General features: G+C 44.1%; 1 protein-coding gene across 6 annotated transcripts in view; it reads right to left on the bottom strand.

The window, feature by feature from the left end:
- The window catches only part of CASZ1 (castor zinc finger 1), a 211,974-nt gene that overhangs the window by 14,388 nt on the left and 175,588 nt on the right, over positions 1–21,998 (bottom strand). For 5 of the 6 annotated variants that reach the window (XM_076356421.1, XM_076356422.1, XM_076356419.1 and 2 more), the window contains 10 exons: positions 20,748–20,912; positions 18,019–18,191; positions 16,380–17,248; positions 14,247–14,391; positions 12,936–12,999; positions 10,229–10,389; positions 6,663–6,785; positions 4,911–5,246; positions 2,935–3,133; positions 2,217–2,388 (listed from right to left, as the gene is read on the bottom strand). In XM_076356421.1, the coding sequence (XP_076212536.1) occupies positions 2,217–2,388; positions 2,935–3,133; positions 4,911–5,246; positions 6,663–6,785; positions 10,229–10,389; positions 12,936–12,999; positions 14,247–14,391; positions 16,380–17,248; positions 18,019–18,191; positions 20,748–20,912 (2,407 nt within the window). The remainder of the gene's footprint in view (positions 1–2,216; positions 2,389–2,934; positions 3,134–4,910; positions 5,247–6,662; positions 6,786–10,228; positions 10,390–12,935; positions 13,000–14,246; positions 14,392–16,379; positions 17,249–18,018; positions 18,192–20,747; positions 20,913–21,998) is intronic. The other variant, XM_076356420.1, reaches the window with a different exon arrangement.

Genomic DNA, 21,998 nt, shown 5'->3' with positions numbered 1-21,998 from the left:
AAATAATGGCTTGTTGCAATTAAAACACAGCTATATCAATAATCAGGTTCTGTCTGTTCTCCATCATCCCTTGGCCATACCCTTACACACATAGAGGTACAGACCTACAGACAGGCTCAGTTTTACTCATTGATCATCTATCTATACTCATCCACCTTTACTTATATACATACGTATTTTTCATCTCTCTCTCTCTCTCCCTCTCCCCCCCATACACACGTATATATTTATACACGCATAAACATACATATAAAAAAATCTATCGCACGTGTGTGTGTGTGTGTGTGTGTGTGTGTTCAAACATTCACAACCCTTAAAGCAGGCCAGTGCTTTATATATTTATATAAAGCATATATTTATATATTTATTATATATATATGTGTGTGTATATATATATATACACATGCAACGTAAAAAGCACAGAGATGTACAGAGAAGGAGACATGCTTTTACATATTGGTATTACCACATACATCTACATGAACACATCCAGCTACACCAGCCCATCATGCTGCCTGTATCTACATAGGCAAATGCAGAGTGCTGGCTAAATGTATGTTTATTGCACAGCAAGCCCAACCTATAGGCATACGTACGTACTGCTGGATGCATGTACCCCATCACTACCAAAAATAAACACTGCTGACACATGCACAGCCTGTAGATGCCTCGCTGCCAAACAGCTCCTGAATCACCCAGCCCATCTTTAGCTCACAGATAGCGTTTTATGTGCATGCCAAGTTTATGTTTGTTTAGGTATTGCACTCCCCCACAGCCCCACCTCATTTGCCCTCCCCATCACATTGTGCTGTTCTTTGGGATGGAGAACAAACAGTGCTGGTGGGACTGAAACAGTATCAGCAAAAGGCAGGTGAAGGCTCGCCTGTTGCTAGGGCATCCATGTAGGCTGGGTGTCATATATCATTGTCCTGCTTTGTCTAGCCCCTGCTATCACCTGAAACACCTAAAGTTGAGTAAATAACAGTCACTGCTGAATCTACTGAGATGCGTAAGTGAGACCTAGGTAAGTACGTACTGGCTGTGGCGTGTTGACACTCATTACCCTGGTTACCACAAACAAGCTACCATTTGGGTATAAATCCTTGATGTATTCAAAGCTGAAAAGAAAAGTTTGGTTCTTGTTACTGTGGCTGTTGCCCTGCAATGTGAGAGAACAGCACCCGAAGTGTTATTCTGAACCCTGTTTTGTTTCAGCCTTTGTTCCAACCAGGAGTGATAGGGAAGACTGGGTCTGTGATACTGTTAAGCCGAAACACAACTAGAGGGGTTAAGTGAATCCCAGGCGGTTCAGGATAGAGCTCTGCTGGAGCTACCTTTAGGGATTCCCCCCAGTTCAGAGCCCTGGATTTCAGCTCTAGACACCTCCCTGGGAATGCATTCTACTTGCTGTTGTTGTGCGTTTGTTTTACCAGCTTTACACTAGAAGCACTTAGATTTAATAACTACTGCAGTGGTGCTAATAGTTTTGGCAAGTGGGCAAGCCACAGTCTGATGCTGTGCCACGTCTCGGGTGTTTCCTTGGGCTGTGCTCTGGTGGAAGGCTGGCACAAAGACACAGAGCTGTATTCCCTGCTGCTCACAAGTGGATGTGGAGAATGGTTTCGGAGGAGAAGGGAGTAGTTTATTGAATGCTCTTCTCCATACCGCTATCTCCGGTTATTTGGCTTTCAGTATGCCGCACTGGCAATGGCTAAAAAAAAAAAAAAATTTCATTTGAAGCTGCCTGGAATCGGGCAAAGCAGCAACCTCCTTGATACAGGAAGACTTTCACACAAGGCACTCATCAGAACAGGGATTTTCCCTATGCTTTTTCTTTTTTTACTCCTAAAAGCACCCTTAAACTCCACCGAAGACAAGCAGTAGGTCCAAAAGACTACAAAGTACAAAAAACTAACCAAACAAAAGGCCTTGACAATTAGATAAAAAGGAAAAACAAAGGGGAAGCTGTATCTCCAGACAAATATATATATATAAAAAATCCTCTATATTACAGTTTCTATCCATTTAACTCGGGTCTATTTGGGAAAACATGCTTAACTCGGGCAGATCAGGAACTGCTTTCTGTTTTGTTCCATTGATTTAATGACCAAATACATCTTAAGCATAACTCTCAGGCTCTAACTCACGACATTCTTAGCCCAGACATAGGACAGAACACATGAGAAAGGTGACAGGGGAAAGAGAAGAAAACTCACCTAGTCTGCCACACTCTTCTCGCTTGGTGAAATACTTGAAGCCATTGGCTGCCCTTCTCTCTGCCTTCTCATGTTTTTTCACATGCCAGGGCAGCTTGGTGGTGATGTTAGTCACAAAGTAGCAGCCAGGACGAAGACAGTGGTAATGCCCTCGCATCCTGAATTCACAGTGCTAGAGGGGAGCAAACAGGCAGGTTGCTTTAAGCGTATCTAAAACAAATGCACTCTCATCTGCCTGCTACTAATGCTGTCCCTCTGAGACATGAGAGAGAGAGGCCTGAACTGATACTCTAGATCCCATCCATTTTACCTTCCACAAGCTGCAGTGCAAACTTGTTCCCCGTCGTGTATTTTGTATTGCTGTCATATATTCTGTATTGCAGTATTCTACATTGAAATATCCCAAACCTAACTTGTGGCTTTCCCCGGTGTTCATCACAGATTTTTATTGTATTTCACCTTGTGCCTCTTAGATCGTTCTAGTTGCTTTGTCCACTTCACCCAAGTCAAAGAAACATAAAAGCAGTGCCATTTTCAATTTGATGGAAACCAAACATTTCGCTAGACCACATAATTAAGACCCTTCCATGGTTCTGTAGTTAGACCAGAAATGAAACACTCAGCCTCACTTCCTACTGGGTAGTCTACTTGCTCTTTCCCATTCTTCTTCTCCTGCACACATACACAGGCTAGAACACTGCTTTTGAACTGCTCTTACCTGGTTCGGACAGAGACACTGCAGCGAATAGTAAGCAAACTGGTCTCGCACATTCACCAAATTATTGTTGGGGTTGATGTGGTCCAGGCAGTGGGATTCTGCTTTGCCAGAGGTTTTGCACACATACTTGCAGTTCCCAAAGAGACAGTGGAAGTGGAATTTGTTGGCGTACTTGCAGTCCGTTGCCAGGCAGGGATCACTGGAATACATCCAAAACCCAATCATCACCTTCACTCATTCCACACATTTGTTTGTTTGCCAAAATTTAATTCAAGGGGAGCCCAGCTGAAGCCTCTGTTCCAAACATGGCCTACAGATTTCCCATAGCCACCTTCCTCTTTAGTAAAATTGATGCTGGCAACACTACTGCAATTCCACCAAGCTAGTGCACTTTCTTGATTAAGATTAGTAAAATACAGCAATGCATGGTGGGTACTGTAGTCTTTGAGGGCCACACTTCCAATTTAAAGCTCTCTCTCAAGATCGGGATAGATGCTGTTTCTCCCTTTCTGCCTGTACTTACCTCAATGGATTCAGATAGTTTTTCCCATCTCAATTTTGTGTAACTGAAATGGAACTCTTGGGCACGCACACTGCAAGATGCCAGGGCTTCCCCTGATTAGACAAAATCGGCAGCGGCCCGTTTAATCAGCTAAATGGTTTTAGTACCTTACTCCCCTGACCCATTCCATGGATTTCTGGCTGCACAAACAGAGGTCAGATCGGAGGTAGCTGAACATTGATCTCTTGGACCCAAGCACTGTACCCAATGATACCCACTCAGATACGTGAAAGAGAACTAATACACTTCTTTGAAAGCAGACAAATGACTGTCAATGTACGACCCAGAGACTGATACTCCACCAGCCTGAATATCTAAGCTGTGATGCCTAACCTGAACCCGGACTTCTGTGTCCTCCTGTAAACTACGTAACTTCTGTGCCTCTTTCTGTCTATGTAACAGAAATAACACCATCATCGCAGCAACACTGTGAAACTTCTTTAATGTTTTAAAAGAAGTTCAGCAAGGTTATGTTACCTTCTGCCAGACACTTCCATTGTGAACTACTTTGTAAACTAACGCTACAAGACCAGAGGCACAGAATTTAAGGGGACTCATTACACTTGTACAGAAGTTCAGCCAGGACAGCAAAACTTTGAGAAATCTGAAGTGAGACAGAATTGCTTCCTATTCCTTGAGCTGCTGAGAGACCCATTCCTGGTAAGGCAGAGTCCAAGCACTTGTGCCCCCCTCCACTATCTGACCCCCAGACTTCTTCACTGGAAGAAAAAAAAAAAAAAAAAAAAAAAAAAAAAAAAAAAAAAAGCGGTATTATACTGAGTTACAGATGGCATTCCTAGGAAAAGGCCATAGAGCTTACTGGGGACAAATCCAGGAGAAATCCAGCAAGCTTCCTTTTCAGCAACCTGTAAACATCTACTCTTAGTTAGTTCCGTGTACTTTGCTGCAGTAACACCTCACCTTTGCATGACTGAGCACTCAGTTGCCCACTGATTTTTGCTCAACTACAGAAACTCATGGCAAGTCTCAGACTTGCAGCAAGATCTGGAGGTGGGCTAGTCAGGCGTCATGCTGAAAACTTTAAAGATGCTGTGCTTCCTCTGTAGCCTTCAGGGTCAAAAATACTGCAAAGACGCATGTATTTCTGTACACCTCCCATGAGGTATAAAAAATGCTTCAGTGAAATGTCAGCAATTTTATTTCTCCTCAAAACTCATACCTAAAAGTGCCTCCAGATGTACTCAAAAATCTTGGTTTTTTCCTAGGATAACTGAAGGTATTTTCTAGACTTCATAGAAGCAAATTTTCTGTGAGATAAAGCCCAGAGTACTTTCTAGACAGAAGGTCTCTCAGTGGACGAATATAGATGTAGTACTACAGTTCTGAGGAGCGGTAAAGAAGGGATTGCAAGGCAGGAGAGGACACAAGGAGGCAAGCAGCATCTACAACTTACTTCTCCTGGAACTGGAGAAATCCGGGTTTGACCTGAGGCTTGGCGTTCTCCAGGGAAGTCGTTGCCAAGGGTGAAGTTGCCAGGTTAGGCACTGATGCTGGGATCTGAGGCATCTGGGGTATGGTTGAAGCCAGCTGCTTCCAAGCTAGCAGTGTGGGGGCAGAGGGCACAGTAGCTGGACTTGGAGTGGGCACATCGAGGGCAGGAGCACTTGCCATGGTGGCAGAAGTAGCAGACGGTGATGAAGGGGCCAGTGAAGCCTTATTCTCAGTAGTAGTTGAGAAGGGAGACTCAGAGTTACTTTTCACAGTTCCACCCTCAGTTCGGAAGTGAAAACTGCAAAAAGACAAGGTGATTCAGACATAAATTCTTGACCATTGCATATAACTTGATTTCAACATCAACAGGAATGTGGCAGGAGTCTGCAAATAAATGAGCTGAGGTTAAATCCTAAAAGGGGCTCTGCAAACGTTGTGGAAAGATTTGGGGGCCTCCTAGACTGTCTGTGAAGAGAAGGGAGTTCATTAAGAGGCGCGGAAACAGAAAGGTGCAGTAACTAACATGCTAAAATCAGAGAGATGCAAAAATTGCTGCAGTCAGTAAGATCAATATGCCTATGAGGGCAGCTTCCCATCACTGTTGTGAGAAGCCAGTAGTTTGTAGTAGTGAACCACAGGGAACTATCCAACGCCACGTACCAACTGTGCTAACAGATCTTTCTGTCTTAAAATTTGCAACATCTCCTTCCTTTTTAACCCCTTCAGAATCAGTCATGTGGCCGGCTGCTGAAGGCCTTACTCATTCTTTACTTGGGCAAATCTTCCATTGCCTGTAAAAGGAACTTGGCGTGGTTTTGAACTGCAGATTATGCTCGGTAGAAATCTGCAACAGGGAAAATTTCCAATACCCTACCCTTCCTTTGCTAGTCCCCTCACTGTAACAGTGGGAGCATATCTTAAATTCATTCTTCACCCAAGAGTCATCTAGAGTTCTGAGCATGCTGCATAGCCTCTGTAATACCAGCCATATTATCTACCCTACAGTTCTGGCTACCAAACTCTGGGCTGTCTGCTACTTTCCAAAATGATGTGAAATGACAAAGGGTTTACAATATAGAACATGGCAAGGTGAGAAGGAGGTTGCTGTTGGGCTGCACAGTTTGACTGCTTCATTTCAAGATCCTTATCCACATGATGTGAAACTCTTAAACAAAACCATATAAACTAAGGGCTAGGGAAAACTTGTTAAAAGAGATTTGTCATGACAAGACAAAGAACAATAAAATGCTTTCTACGCTGCAGTGATGGGGAGCTGTCTAATACACAAAAAGTCTGTATCCTGTGACAATGGTTGGGTTTACAGGATCCTCTCCCTCCCACGTTTTCTTATTTCTTTGCATGGTGTATTTGTGCGCTGTGAGAAATACGGGTCTCCCTGAACACACTGTCTGTCAAGGAGGCTATGGAAAAACACAAATGTCCAATTCTCAGCCTTGCCAACGCTGTGAGAGAACCTCTTTTTCACAAGTTGAGCACATTTATTGTGAAACAAAATTAAAGAGGACAGTGTTCTGCAGAAATTTTAGCTGAGCACATTTACACAGGAAGCATGTGGATGCCCAAATTGCTGCCCTCAGGACTGCCCACATTCCTGCTCTTGAACAGAGTTACTCAGTAAGGTCTCTCTCGTCCTGCAGTGTGCATGTTGTAGAGTTTTCTCAAGGTTTCCCAAGACTCGCGCTCTCCTACTTACTTGGCATGCTTGATGGCTCCATCCAGGGTGCTGAAGAGGGCACCGCATTCCTCCACGACACAATGGAAATGCACCTTATGGAGAAAGTCGCACTGTGCATCGCAGAAATCCTTGGTACCAAACCTGGCCAAAGCAGACAAGCAGGCATCTTATGGAAGGCCCCAGAAGAGAAGCGGTGTTGGAACAGACATATTTTCCTTGTTTTTCAACTCTACTACCATTCTGTTTTCTAACGTCACTGTCCCTGCTGCACAAACAGCATTGCTGGCATTGTTGCTTGATTATTGCTTGTTATATAGATGTGAACATGCAGAACAAGAACCTAATTTCTCTCCAATTGAACTTGACCGAGAAACTCCCATTCACTTTTAGTGGGAGCAAAATACAGAACTACTCTGAAACAAAAGATGAAAATCATTAGTGTTCTTGAGTGCCTATGTACAAAAGCCTAGGCTCTGAGGAACGATCAAAGGTTAGTAAATTAAGGGAAATCCAGACCAAGAGGACACTGCTGAAACATTACAGGTCATTTTTTTTTCCTGTTTCAATCCACTGGGAGTAGCAAAAGGGAAGAAACAACAGTGGTTCAACGGAACCTAGATCCAGAATCCACCCGCCCCCCACCTTCAAACAACAGGGTATCACATACATGGGAGAGACGAAGTGTCGCCTATATAGCAATTACAGCCTAGTATGCATAAATACTGAAAAGCACAGTCCCTGAAGTACAGAAGAAACAATGCTGCAATGCAAAAACCAGAGCAAAAGCCATCATCTAAGATATGCCTTTTGTCATCTCGGGGGAAACGGTCAAGAGGGCAAAAACAAGTAAGCAGGGTTTCACTGCTCATCCACTGCTGAGATTCTCCAGACTTAGTAACAGTAGCACAAATACATGTGATTTCAGGAAACTCCAGAATCATAGGGAATCGAGAAATCAAGTAAAAAACACTGGCAGGAAGGTTTTGAAACTTGACAGGGGAATCTTGCATAATTAAGATACAACAAACTACAATTGCTCTGATGAGCAGGAAAGCAAGAAACAAACAGCAGCCTGTGTGGTCCCAGGAGGGACCAGGTAAAGGGTAAAGAAAAAAAACGTACTGGAAAAGGAAGGTCAGTGGATATAGAATACATGCAGTCAGTTAAGGCTTGCAGGGAGAAGATGAAGGAAAGTAAAGGTGTGGTAAGAGAGAAGAAACCAGGTTACTGCAAGCTAAAGGGGTTGTTTTACCAGGGACGAGAGGTATTGTACTTAGAAAGAAGGTCCAATAAAAAAGGAAGGTGATGAGTCAAAAACGGCTGCCTTATAAAATTTGCTTTGCATAGGGAAACTAAAGACAAAACAGACAATTAGGGATAAAATGAAGACCTTCTAGAAGACCAGATAAAGGGACTGGTTGGAAAATATAAATATGCACAAATCAGCCAGTCTGGATGATGTATGTCCTGAAGTGCAATAGAAATTAACTCACAAACTGATTGCATTACTATTTGCTACTTTTTAAGCCATAGAGAAGATGGAGGTAGTAGGAAATTGGCAAAAAAATAAAAAAATTTAAAAATCTAGGTACTGATTCTTTCAGGGAGCAAAAAGACAAGTGATCTTTGGCAGTTATCATACCTCTAGTCTTAACTTCTCCTTCCAGTAAAGTAATGGAACAAATATTAAGAGGGAGGAGAAAATCATTAAACATCTAGAGGATAAAGGAACCATGAGCAATAAACAGCATCAGGATTATAAAGAATAAATCTTGCCAGACAAATTTAATTGCTTTTTTTGATAGAATTACAAAATTAGTGGATGAAGGGATGCAATATATTTGGATTTTAGTAAAGCATTTTGATACAGTCTCGCATATGCTTAGAATTAATTCAAATTGGCCTGGATGTGAATGCTACCTCATGGATTGAAAACTGGCTGAAGGACCGTAAACAAAGGCTAATGACAAACAGCAACATATTGAGCTGGGAGGAGGTATCTTGTGAACACTGCAAGGATGACTTTGGTTAGGTCTGAGCTTATTTAACATCTTGATTAGTAATCTAGGAGAAAGAGTAAACAGCGTGTTAATGAAATTCACAGAAGCTACTAAACTGGGAGGAGTTGGCAACACCAGTGCAAGAGGAGAAAAATAACACAGAGAGGCCTTGCAAGACAAGGGAGAAGGTTCAGAATACAAGAGTCACATTTGGAAACACACAGCTAATACATCTGGGGGTGGGGGGTGTATTTTTATACATAGGGGACTCATGAAAGCAGCATTAAAAGCAATCCTGTGTAACAGTGAATGGTAAACATGACACATATACATTCTGCAGTACAGATGCAAAGAAGGTAGCATAATTGTGAGCTGCATATATGGAGGCAGGAAGCTTGTTACATCTGGTGTGGTGCTACAGGAATGGCAGCCCAATTCTGCACCCGTGCAGGGAACGGCAAGAACGACAACAGCAACAACACGATCAGCAGGCTGAAGGGACTAATTCACAAAGTCAGATTAAAGGAAGTAAATAAGCTTGGTTAAATGGTATGCTAAAAGTCTGTGACTATCTGAAGGGGGTGGACTCCAATTGCGGAGAGGAATTATCTGCTGTGGTTCAAGGGGATAGGGGATATAACCAGGAGAACTGCAACAAAATTACAAAAAGGGAAATTCGGGCAGCCTACCATGAAAAAAACAGTGACAGTGAAACATATTAGGTGGTAGAATACTGCTGCCAGAGACAAGAAAATAGCCACGCTGCTTGGCATAATTAAAACTAGGCTGGACAAAATGCAAATGGACTGCAGGGAAGGATCTCACACTGGCCAGGGGCAGATGGACTAAAAGACTTTCTAGTCTTCTCCATTGAAGTCTGTGATTTACAAAGTGTCCACAGGCATTTGTAGGCAACTATCTGTGTCAGAGCACAAACCCGTATGTGTCTGCCTGGGTGTATCTGTGTACGCTCAAAGCATGTGTCTGTCTGGGCATGTATGTGCATGTATCTGTGCGTGGGTGAGTTTTGTATCTGTTCCATTTTCCTTTCAAGCCTCCTTGTCTACAACAAAAACAGCAGAAACTATCCCAGTTCCCATACCCCTTATACTCCTTCTTATTTTCTTTCAGTGGCCTACTCCTATGATCAGAAGAAATGCCACAGCGAGCATTTTAAGGCTTCTGTGACCTGTGCGTAATAACTAAACATGGTCCAACAGAAGTTCAGTGCTAAGAGCAAGCTGCAGTGGGTCCCCTGGACTTGCAGACTTGGAGATATAAAGAGGAGCCTAAGATGAAGTCTAGGCTAACAGTACTATGTGAAGATCTGTGCTCGTAGTCAGCTCTCAAGATCCCTTTGCAAAATAATTCTATGTGGACAGGTATTTCTTATAGGACATTAACACCTACTGCAGCCAGCCAGGACTGAGGACTAACTGCACTCCAGAAGGTGATCAGCATACCACAGAAGTAGGCCTTTAAATTCAAGAGAACTCTGCATTCAAGTGTGCACTAATCAGCCAGACACTTTGCAAAGGAAATAATTTTCCCTTTCTTCTATCCCCAGTTCCGTGCTCTCCTTACCGATGCAGGTACATCTTCCACGGCTCAGAGAGCTTCTCCTGGACAAGTGCTTTCACTGCCTTGCCCAAGTACTGTGTTGGCTCTCCAGCCCCAGCCTGGTTGCCATCTCCTTCTGTCTTAATGTTCAGCAGGTTGCCAAGGCTGGCACTGGTCTTTGACATCTGGAACAAGAACATAGACACTGCATCAAGCCCAGCACACAGCAGCGGACACTGCCAGTCTGGATACCCTCAGGACTGCCCACGGAAAGCTATGTCTTTGAAGATTAAGAGAGAAGACAAGAAGTCTGCACAGGCTGCCTAAACTGCATCAGCAAAACTTAGTAACACCTCACTCTTCTGCATCCTCCACCCAACTACCACAAAGTACTCGGGTGCCCACGTAATATTCATGGCTCTTGTGTAAAGTAATGAAGCATCATGTCTGTTTTATACATGGGGTAACTGAGGTGAAGAAAGACATACCTTGAGTATGGAAAAGGTGTGCAGGCTTAAACATTCATAACCCCATAGCTCCTACAATATGTCGGTCTCTTAGTACAGAGCTAGTGATAGAACTGGTAAGCTCTAGTTTATTTAGAATCATCTTATCCCAGCCACAAGGACGTCTCCTTCTTTAAAGTGATCAGGTATGTTTGGGGGTGGGAGGGGGGAAATCTTATTCAACTGGGGAAAAATTCTGGCTCCACTTCAGTTCCTGGAAAATTCTTACTAACTTCAATAAAGAAATTATATCACTTTCTGTGCTAAATGGACATACCCTCCACAAAGCAGGACTTCGACTCACAATTTGCTTTGTGTGAAAGGCTTCAGATAGATTCTACACAGAGAAGGTTTAGAGGTCCAGGCGTATGATGTGCAGGACAGAAAAAAGAAGTTACTCAAGAGTGCTTAGAGAGAAAATTTTCTTTCAGAATAAACGCGCAATTTCCCAGACCCTTTCTTGCTTTTTTGTGCTCTCAGTTACCTCCAGTAACAACAGTGAAATTCACAGCATGAATAAAATGCAGGATTGGGCCCAATACTTGCATTATAAACTCCACCCACTTAAGGATCTTGAAGCCCTTTATAAATATCAGTTAATTAAGCCTGACAGCCCCCCTAAATAAACTGCAATACGCTACAGGAACCCTGGCTATATGAGGCTCTCTTAATGCCCCCTGAAGGTAAAGCCCCTGCTGCTATGTGGAGACTGCAGCTCTTTATGGCTGGAGTCAGAAATCCAGGTTGCCTTTTTCCATTGGTGTTTGTTGGGCATTCAATTTCTGTAAAGGGTTCTTTTTCCTAGACAAATAATGAAGGATTCCTCCACGAACAGAAGCTGTGCAGCAAGAGGAAGAAGCAAGCATGATGTGTTCCTGAGCACACTGAGCTTGATTCTGCAATCCTTAGTCTTGGAATAGGCTCCTTCAAATCAGTGAGCTCTATTCTTTGCTGGCTTATGTCATCAGTTAATCTCATTCCTTCTTTAAAAAAGGAACAAACCTGAAGAACTTGTATTTTGTACCTGTGCTACACTTATTTTGCACAACATAAAGAATCTTATGCAGGGCTGCACACAAACAAATGTTTATTTCTAAGCATATGCTTAAATCTCATATTCTCCTGGAGATTTTCAAGTGAAGTATCTATTGAAACAGAATTTCCCCAAGCTGGGGCCTTCAGAATGACTCAGGACCCCAGACAGCAGACTCACGAAATAGATTTACTCACTAGAGAAAGAGCTGCTATTTGGAATCACTAAAGGGACAATACGCAGGAATGAATAAGAAATTAAGTTTAAAAGGGAATACAAAAAACCCAGTGTAACAGAGAACCAATGGAGGAGAAAAGTGGCATAAGGATAAACACAGAAATTAAACAACACACAGAAAAAAGAGGGATGAAATAAGAGAGAAAGATTACTAGGCAAAGTCACTTTGCCCTCTCTTGAGGGTTATATGGCCTTGATGCATGTAACGCCCAGAGCCAAGGGGATGGCAATAGTTATGCCTGTAAAACCTATCACACAGTAGAATATTAAAGCATGGCTCAAAGGCTGCCCTGATCTCTACTGCAGTTGTATACAACAGCAAAATTAATCTTGGTACAGTAGAATTTATCATGTGAAAGGGAAATATATATTTGAGATAATGTATCATTTAAGGAAAAAGTAAGGAAAAAGAAACCGTGCATTATCTAAAATAAATATAGAACATGGTAAAGGCGGCTCTGTTGGACACCATTACTCACACCAGAAAGACAGAAATTGATGATTTTGGCTCAAAACTTCTAATTTTTTTCTTCTCTTTCCACAAAAACCAATGATTCTCCTCCCCCTCCCCCAATGAAAAAAAATGTTTTTGAGTAAATAAAAAAAATGAGTAACTGTAAAAAGAGAGTGCGAGAGAAGTTGCCAGGTTCTAGAAATAAAAAGGGGGGGGGATATCTTTCGGAGCCCTCCTCTGTCTAGAAAGGATTAAAAAAAAAAAAAAAAGGTGTCAGAGGCTGCAATATATTTCTTCAGCCAGTTCATTAAATTAATTCGTAAGCAGTGGCTCTGAAATTATACCCGATGAAAAATGGTCTCAAAATTTAAATGGTACAAACTCATCTTATTAGAGGCAAAACATTAAAAAACAAACGCATCTCTTCCCCCCCTCCCCGCCATCGCAGCTTTAATTTCTCTTGGTGGGGGGAATGAAAGGCGTTTGATGGATGGCTCTTACCTTATTCATAAGCGAGGATAAAAGAGATGAATTTGCCGAGACTGTGTGGCCATTTGATTCATTACTGGAACACACAAACCAACAGGGTTTAGTTAAGATGTGCACAGGGACTGTGAGCACTGAGATTAATTCTTCTCCCTTCAAGCTGCCTCACTCCTCACCTGCTACGTCCGGAGGAAGAGAATGATGCCCACCCTCCCTTGCGCAGGCCAAACTCTTTTACTTGTGATAGCCAAGATGGAGAGAAAGAGGGTCCCAAGTTTGCAGAAATTAGTTCTTTCAGCTATTAAACAGTCCAGACCTCTTCCTCCAGTGTCCACACCACCACTTTTTTATTAGCTGACTCACAACCCACCCCATGTTTTACTCCTTCATCCCATTAGAACTTTCAAAAATATGCCACAAAACCAGGGGGGATGCTGACGGAAGACTCATACTGCCAGGGACACAGGCCCCCTCGGCAGCGGAGGAGAAGGCAAGGCAGCAATCCTCATGGCCACAGCTAAGCATGCTGAAAGGCAACCTTAGTATTTCACATGCACCACTAATAGTGCTAGTTGACTACAAGTGCTGAGGTCCCAAATTGAGTCTTGTTTAAGTAGCGTATGGAAAGGAATGTATACAAAGGTCAAAGTGGAGCAGGCTCACTTATCCCCAGTATCAGTTCCTTGGCAGTTTTTCCATACAGGACAATCCCCAAACACTCCTATTCTCAGTAGAGATGCTGGACAAGTGGGACACGCGCTTTGAGATAGGTGCATTGACATCTGCGCAAGTGCAAAGATTCATCACCATAACTATAGATTAGCACGTGCCAGACCCAGACCAGAGTTAGCCTGACACCCAATTGTTTTGTGTGTCCAGTTTCTCTGGAAGGTGCCTCTCTCAGACCTGATTCAATGCCCTATTACATCAGTGCTAACGCTCCTGCTAAAAGTGTGCTGAAGTGTGGCATTGGAGCAGCCTTCCATCAGCTCTTGATGACAACAGCAGGAATATCTAAGTGAAAGAAGGAGCTTTGGCAGTGGTTCATTTTTCAGAGGGGAGCACAAGAGGTGGGACTTTGACTTTGACTTTGACTCTTGTCAAAGAGTCAGTAGGTGCTTGTGAGCCCAAAAAAACGTCTGGAGAACATAGACTTGAGGGGGAGTAGAGAGAGCCTCCCTGCCTCCAATTTGGGGGCGTCCAACTCAGCCACTGTGGAATTGCCTTTCGTCAACATGTTGTGTCCTCTCATATTACAGGTACGGAAACTTCTCAGAGCTTGATGCTGGAAAGAGCTAAGCGTGCCTGCCTGTGCACTTCTCTCACCCATGGTCCTTGACGCTCAGGTCCAAGCTGTGCTCCTGCAAGGAGTCCTGACTGGTGGCAGATGACGATCCCATGGCCTCCACAGGTTCCTGCTTCACCTGAACTGGATTGAACCGTCCGGGAGCTGCTGGTTGTCCATTCCCTGCTTGAGAAAGACACCAAAATTAAATGCAAAAATTAAATGAAAAACGTAGGTCTAAAATGAGGTTACAGTGGCAAATAAGTAAGTTGAATCACTAGCACCAGTGCATAAATGGAAAAAGCAAAGAAAAAGTGGGGGGGGAGGGAAGTGCTGGGATTGCTGGTCAGCATTTATTGCCAAGCTGACATGATGGGTTCTGACGTCCACTCCAGCGTGGAAATTCTTCAAGTGATAATTATTGCAAAATTATGTCAAAGTTGTCCAGGCTATGGGCCCTTTAAAGGAGAAGGGCGGAAGGAGCGTGGGGGAGACCTGATTCTCTGCACAAACTGTCATAACTAATTTGCGGGGCTGCCTCTTAAGCGTTTATTAAAGACTCTGTTAATGCTGAGGCAATGTGGCAGCTTTCGACTGCTAGTCAAGCCCCCTTTCTCGTCCCCAATCCCAGCGTTGCCGTAGCGACAGCAATGGCCCGCCACTGCGCGTGCCCAGCAGGAGCATCTGCCCTGTCAGGGCTATCGAAGGTGACAGCCAATGGGATTGGTTCAAACTGCGTGACCTCTTGCCACCGCCATCACGTTGTCCCCACAAAAAGGGGGAATTTTTTTTTGGGGGGGAGGTTTTGTGCTGAGCCCATGAAAGAAAAATTCAAATTAAAGAAGAGAAAAAAGAGAAAAGGGGGGAAAACGGGAGAACAAATTAAAGAAAAAAAATTAGGAAGAACAGCAAAGAAAAAAGGAGGGAAAAAAAGTTGCTGACAGGAACATGTCTGCAGAGCTTTTTTCCACAATCCCCAAGTGACTAAAATATTAATTTACCCTCCGGCAGTACAGCTGACGGCGAGCTGCTTCTCAGACAGCAAGTGGCATTTTATTAAAAAATAAAGGAAAATAGTTCCCTCAATGACCTTTCTCTGCTTTAGGAAACAATTTTTCAAATAATAATTTTAAAAGTATGTGAAAGTTCCCCTCCCTCTTTAATCAGATCATTTCATCCTACTCCCTCGTTTGCTCTTGGGTAGAAGGGTACATCAGCAGCACTCACATACCCATGGGCCAGCAGCCTGCTCCGGCCTTTCCACACCCCGGGGAAGGAGGCTGTGGGGCAGCCCAATGCCACAGGGTGCTACCAGGCAGCGCCTCCCCTCCACGACCCCACGCTGCCCACCAAGAGCTGACAGTATTCAGCAGGAGATTTGTGGAGGTACCCTGTGCTCTTAAGGGAGCCCCACATCCCTGCTGGCAGGGCTGGGCACAGGCAACTACCTGCCCCAGGTCTAGGTGGCAGCAGGAAGAGCTCTGGGCTGCCCCAGAGGACTTCTCGTTCCCGTCTTTCACCCCTCTCATGGTGCCACTGCCCCTTGCAGCTCAGGGAGCTGCAGGGACAGAGAAGCACAGCTTACAAGAACTGAACAGGAGAAAGGTCCAGTTTGTGGACTGTACCAACACTACCTGCAAACCCACAGCTGGGACAACAGAGCTGGAGCACAGAACCAACCCCCCAGATCAGAAAAACAATTGGCAATGAACTACAGATCAACACCACTAGGCCCAGCCAAAACTCGATACAGTCTGCAGAAGAGGGCTTAGGCTGCTCTATGGCCTGCAAGTATTGGCCAAGCTTTTTCTTCATTTCCATTTTTAATACAGTGCCCCTCTCTTTTCAGCCTACAGCAAACTAGGTAATATACATGGCACCACTCTTCCTTCAGATCTGGCAAGAGCCTACTCCATTTGTGGGCAAAGCTGCGTTTCCTGCCTCTCTTCTGGCCATGTGGGTATAGCCAGGCTCCACAGGAAACCATGCCAAGACTGCCCTCTTCAAGGGTTAACTGGACATGACCAAATTTATTCTCCCATTTATGTTCCTTTACTACCTCCTCCCCACTTCCAGTCCCATGGATGACTGGGTGGCTTCTCATTCACTCCTCCCCAAGTCATCACGCAGTGCTCTTCCTCCCACCACTAGCACAACTGATGAGGGTAACTCACCTGCTTCAAGTGCCACAGAGGGCTTGAGTGCAGCTGCTGCCAGCCTGGCCATCATAGGAGAGATTAATCCCTTGCTAGCAGAGATCCTTTCCATTATAGATGCCGCTGGAGCTGGAGAAGAAGTAGCCGCTGGCTCACCAGATCCTGAAATGGCCTGGGATGAGGAATCCGTAGGAGCAGATGATGTTGGATTGGTGCCAGAAGAACCAGCAGTCATCAGATTAGCTGAGCTGGCAGGAAGTGGTGTAGAGACCCGACTGGGGATGATGGGGAAGAAGGATCCAGCTGTTCCAGGAAGTGCTGAGTTGGAGAGTGCCAGGGCCAAGGGTATATTGCTGGGAAGAGCCTGGGAGAGCAGGCCAGAGATCTTGGTGGCTGGTGTCATGCTGTTGGCAGACTTGCTGGCCTGTGAGGAAGCAAGCTCAGCAGCAGAGGAGGGTGCAGCTGGGACTATGAGAGAAACGGAAGACTGTTGACTGGTGGGGGAGGCACTCAGGCTGGAGTTCTTCGAGCTCATGGCGGAGAAGTCAATAAGGTCATCATTACTGGACTCCTCTTGCTCATTATCCTTGGAACCCAGGAGAGAGGCAGGCAGGCCCAGCACTCCTGAGCTCCGGATGTGCCGGCGCTCATGTTTGCGTTTATGGGAGGTCATCTGGCTGGTGGAGGTGAAGGTGAAGCCACAGCCTGCCCTTATGCAGTGGAAGTGGTTGGTGGCCTTGCTGTAGACACAGCCCTCATACTTGCATTCCTCATACTTGTAGAACTTCTTGAAGCCGTCCTTGGCATAGGCATCATCTTTGATGTGGTAGCTCTTGTGCTTCTCAATGTCACACTTGTTCTTGAAGGTGAATGTACACCCAGGTCGCCTGCAAGGGCATCGAGGAGGAGAGGGTGGTTGGCTGTGTGGGCTAGGAGCACAACGCAACTGCTGTCACCTACCTCCCTCTGGGATAAGGACTGGGGCCAGTATGAGACAATGGCCCTGGCTGCAAAGGGGTTAAGGAGCTTTATGCGGATTAATCCGTGACACCAAGGCAAGCAAAAATGCTGCCATGTGAGAGAGCTGGGAAGCTCACTCCACTCTGAGGAACAGCCACAATAACATGGGGATGCAGGCACCCACCACTAAAAGTTCCAACAGAAACAGCAGCTAAAGGGGACTAAGGTACAAACTGTGCTTTCCTACTCTTCCTGAGAACATGAGAAATCAATTGAAGAGCATTTGTGTAACAAGGCAGAGTCTGGCCCTGAAAGGGCTGAGCTGGCTGACTGTTGGCTGGAGAGAGCTCTAGCATGGAAGTGCCATTAGCAGTATATTAATGGCCTACTTCAGTCGAACTCCGAAGAGCCCTGTGATCTCTTTCCCAAATGATTCTAGGATGTATTTTCTAGTGGGTACACTTCCCTCGGATCACCTCACTTCAGATCACACTCCTGCCTTCAGAGTGGTCTTTGGCAAGATCCTGGAAATCACATCTACCCTGGAGCATCGAGTTCTCTCAAGAGCAGTACCGAGAAGGTCACAGCAGGGAAAATCAAGTCCCTGTGTATAGTCCTCCTTTTATGACTTGGCAGAAGGAGGCAAACAGATCACACAACTCTGAGGCAGGATTCCTCCCCTTCCCTGCTGTCTCACCTGCAGTGAAAGTGAGTGGTTTTCTGCCCGTAGAACTGGCATTCCACAGTGCCGCAGTCCTCCGTGGCACGGAACCGCTGAAATCCATCGTTGATGAGCTGCGTGTTCTTCTTGTGAAAGTTCTCATGGGTCATCACATCAGAGGTGCTTGTATAGACCTTGTTACAACCCACCTACCCCAGGCCAAAACAGGGAGTCATCAGCACAGCGTTTTAACAGCCTACCATTATTACCAACAATAATAAACATATGAGCACCCACACACATTTAATAGTTCCATTTGTGCACTTCTCCTAGGAGTATTAAGTCATCACTTTAATTCCCAATCTAAAGACTGATAGAGCAGTTGTGGAAAAAAACCCAACTCTCTGGGCATGAAACAGTAAGAAAAAAAGGGGAGGATGCAAAGGGATAAAAGACCAGCTACAGATAATCATGCCTGCTTAGGGAGGCAGTAAGCAGGGCTCCTGCTCTTAAGGAGAAAAGAACACTGACAGATGCCATTACTTTTTGTTATCTTGGAGCGACATGGAACGAAGTAGGAGTTTCATCTATTTGGGGAATACAAAATTGAGTGGGAATGAGTTATTTACCTCTTTAGTGCTTCTGGGAGGTAAGGCAGGGTGGTGCAACATGAGGCCAATCTTTTGAGCTTGTAATATACGGGTTTCATTCTAGCAAAGCATAAACCTTATGTTCAGCTGATCTTAGCAAACTGGTGACTTTTTTTCCCCCGTCACTGTTCAAGACTACCACTTCAATAATTTTAAACTCGTGCAGCAAATGGGAATGTTGTGACAAGGACGGAATGCTGAAAACCTGCCTTCCTCTGGGTAAAGCGGGCAACTTTGCCATATTGAGTAAAAAAACACTGGAATCTGAAAATGTCCTCAGCCCTGCTGAGGGAGGATTTTTTTTTTTCTTCTCTAGCACAACATGTGCCAATGCCTGCACCATCTCAGAAGTGAAGAGAACGAAAACACCACCTCTTAGTTCAGCCCAGGTTGATTCAAACAGGCAGTAACAAAACCCATGACAAATACCCACAAAAAAAAAAAAAAAAAAGGATCTCCAGCTATTTCCAATATAAAAGAGCCTCTCTCTCTCTGCACTGACACCTTGAAAAAAGACAGACCCTGCACGGCATTAAAAAAAAGAATTAAACAAAAACCTCCTTAGGAATAATTTGCAATGCAGCTCTTGGTGCTAAAGCCTAAAAAAATGTCAGTTTATATAAACAATTAACTGAATTTTATCCACACCAATTATGGACATAAAGAAAAAAAACCCCATGAGATGGATGGCACAAATTCTGCCATTTAAGCAGTATTTTCTTTAATTGGGAGTTTATATTCAGACACCTTTCCTGTAAGACACTGCTTACATGGGCATTATTTTACTGGAAGACAGTGGGCACAGGATAGAATTACCCATATATAGTTGTGTAAACGAGGGTCTCTATTCTAACTCGGAGTGATTTAGAGCTGTGAAACACTCCTCACACTCTAAAAAAAAATTAAACAAATCCCATCCTGGTCAATTGAAGAAACTAAACAATCAATATTATGGAAGCATAACAGAAAATGTCCTCAAGAGAAAGTCACATGAAGTTCCCAATTTATCAAATGTTGTAAGCACATGCTTAAACCAACCCCTATTCAGGGCAGTACTTGAGTGCATGCCTAACATTTAAGTATGTACCTAAGCCCCATTGACTTCAGAAAGCTTACCTGACTTCAAGTTAAACATATGCTGAAGTCTATCCCAGCAACGCATTTAAGCATGTGATTAAGGCCTTGTGACTTTAACTGGGGTCTTAAAACTGTTGAGATAGGGCAGGAAGCGAGACCTGAGTTTTCAGAACAGAAAAGCTTTCACCAAGGGTTACCTGACTACTCTGTAACTAGCACATTCTCATGGCAATGGTTTAGGCCACAATTCTAATGAAACAAGTACATATCAAACCCTCAAATCTGAAGAATGATCAGGGTAAGACCCAAACAATCTGGTGTGTCCATGTCTAAAAACAGTAAAGGCATCACAGTTACATCTATGCAGCAACTCCAACTCTGGTTATGCTGCTGTTGAAGCCTGGCTGGCTCTTGAAACAAAGCTCCCAGCCTACACCACAGACAAGTAAACTCCAGTACCACTGGTGAAGGAGATGGAGAACCAGGGGTGTTAAGTCTAGATATGTGACATTAAAGTTTAATTACTTTAGAAACTGATTATGGAGGAAATTAACCCAGTGTTAAAGGGCAGATGTGTCACAGAAAAGTCTGATTTCAAGGGAGTGACAGATCAGATTTGGGTAGAGGCAGTGCAGTGGCATTGCAGAGAGGTCCCTGAATCTCAGAGAATGGGGCTTGTTTGAACAAGTGAAGTCCAAGACTGTGAGAAAACCTTGAGAGCTGCTTTGCCTCACTGCATGCACAAGGCTTCTAAAAACAGAGAATGGTGCTTCCCTTCGCCCTTCCCAACACTTGGCAGGGCACGTACTGTAAGGACAGGGCACAGACTCTTCAAAGAGATGCCTGAATCAGAAGTGAGCAAGGGAGGCTACGAATGTCACCCCTTTGCCTCAGGGCAGCCCCTTGCTCTCTAACAAGGAAGTGTTGGGCTGCCTGAACTCAAGAATCCTTTCAGTCCACCCCAAAAAGGACACAGCTCAAACAATGGCTCTTCATTTGCCTCGTGTGCTACCACCTATTCCCCAGTCCAGCTGTTACCTGCATGCAGTGGTAGTGTGTGCTTTTCCCATTCAGGTGGCAGCCATGATAGTACACGCTACAGTCATCCAAGGGGCTGAAGCGCATGAAGCCGTGCTGGAGGGAATTATCACGTTTCTTGTGCATGTTGTAATGCCGAATCACATCCTGTTTACTAGTGAATCTCTGGAGAGATACAGAGACAGACAGTGAGACACACGTGATGGGAGTGGGTGAGTAATCCTGGGGGCAGGGTATTTTTGTTGTTGTTGTTAATAAATTTATGGTACCAGGAGTTTAAATCTCAGCAGTAATCACCCCAAGAGAGTCAGATTAAAGAGGAATTGCGCGCATGTATCTTCTTGGTAAAGGGAAAGTATCTACACATGAAAAGTTGTAGAGTAAACATGACCCTGGGGTGATGTGCAGAATATGCTCCCTGCAGCTTTAAGACTGCAACTCTTCTAACATAATTTTAGCTGCTACTATCTCAAGAACTGCTATAGTTAGAAAGCAAACCAGTGAACTAAACAGAGAGTAATCCAAGCTTCCAAATCACTCACTGTAGTGGTTAGCAAGACACCGGCTACCACATTCATGTCAGACTAGAAACTGGAAAAAACACACTGCTCTTTTATAGTATCTTCCCATTGTAAGTCTTCTGCCTCCCCTACAAGGTAGGATGGCTTTATTAGGAAAACAGGGACACAGAACTTTCTTCCAATCACAGAAAAAAATGGCAGTAGAGCTTAGAGCTAAATCTGTATGACCAGAATATCCTTTTCATCGTCTACCTGCTTGAAGTTATGAAGGGGTACCCCACTGTCAGAACAGGCTAAGTGCCTTTAAAATGAAGCTTTTCATTTCTATTTCCCACAGACATCAATATTTAACAGCGAAGGTGGGAAAGTAAATCTGATTTTTTTTAAAAAGAAATCAATATCCATTTATTTTGAGGAGTAATTGAAAAGGCCTGTATTCTAATGTTTAACAACTTTTCTAGTCTCCCTCATAGGAAACAAATGATTATTGCTTCTACTCTTTCCTCCTATAATATCAATCCTGATCAATCTCGTTGGTATTGGCACAGGAATATATGGATATAGATTTCAACAGGAATCCCTTGGAGGCTGGAGGTATGATTTCCCAGGGCGTATATACAGGATTGCTATTGCCAATCATTGTTAATTTGTGCCCACTTATTACAGAGCGTTACTTATTCTAAAATATATCTCAGCCATAAAATAATTTGCATTTTAAAAAGCAGCCTAA

Source organism: Aptenodytes patagonicus, chromosome 19 (assembly GCF_965638725.1).
Source record: "Aptenodytes patagonicus chromosome 19, bAptPat1.pri.cur, whole genome shotgun sequence".
Lineage (NCBI taxonomy): Eukaryota > Metazoa > Chordata > Aves > Sphenisciformes > Spheniscidae > Aptenodytes > Aptenodytes patagonicus.
The sequence above is the reverse complement of the archived record's forward strand: the minus strand, read 5'-3'. Positions and strand labels throughout refer to the sequence as shown.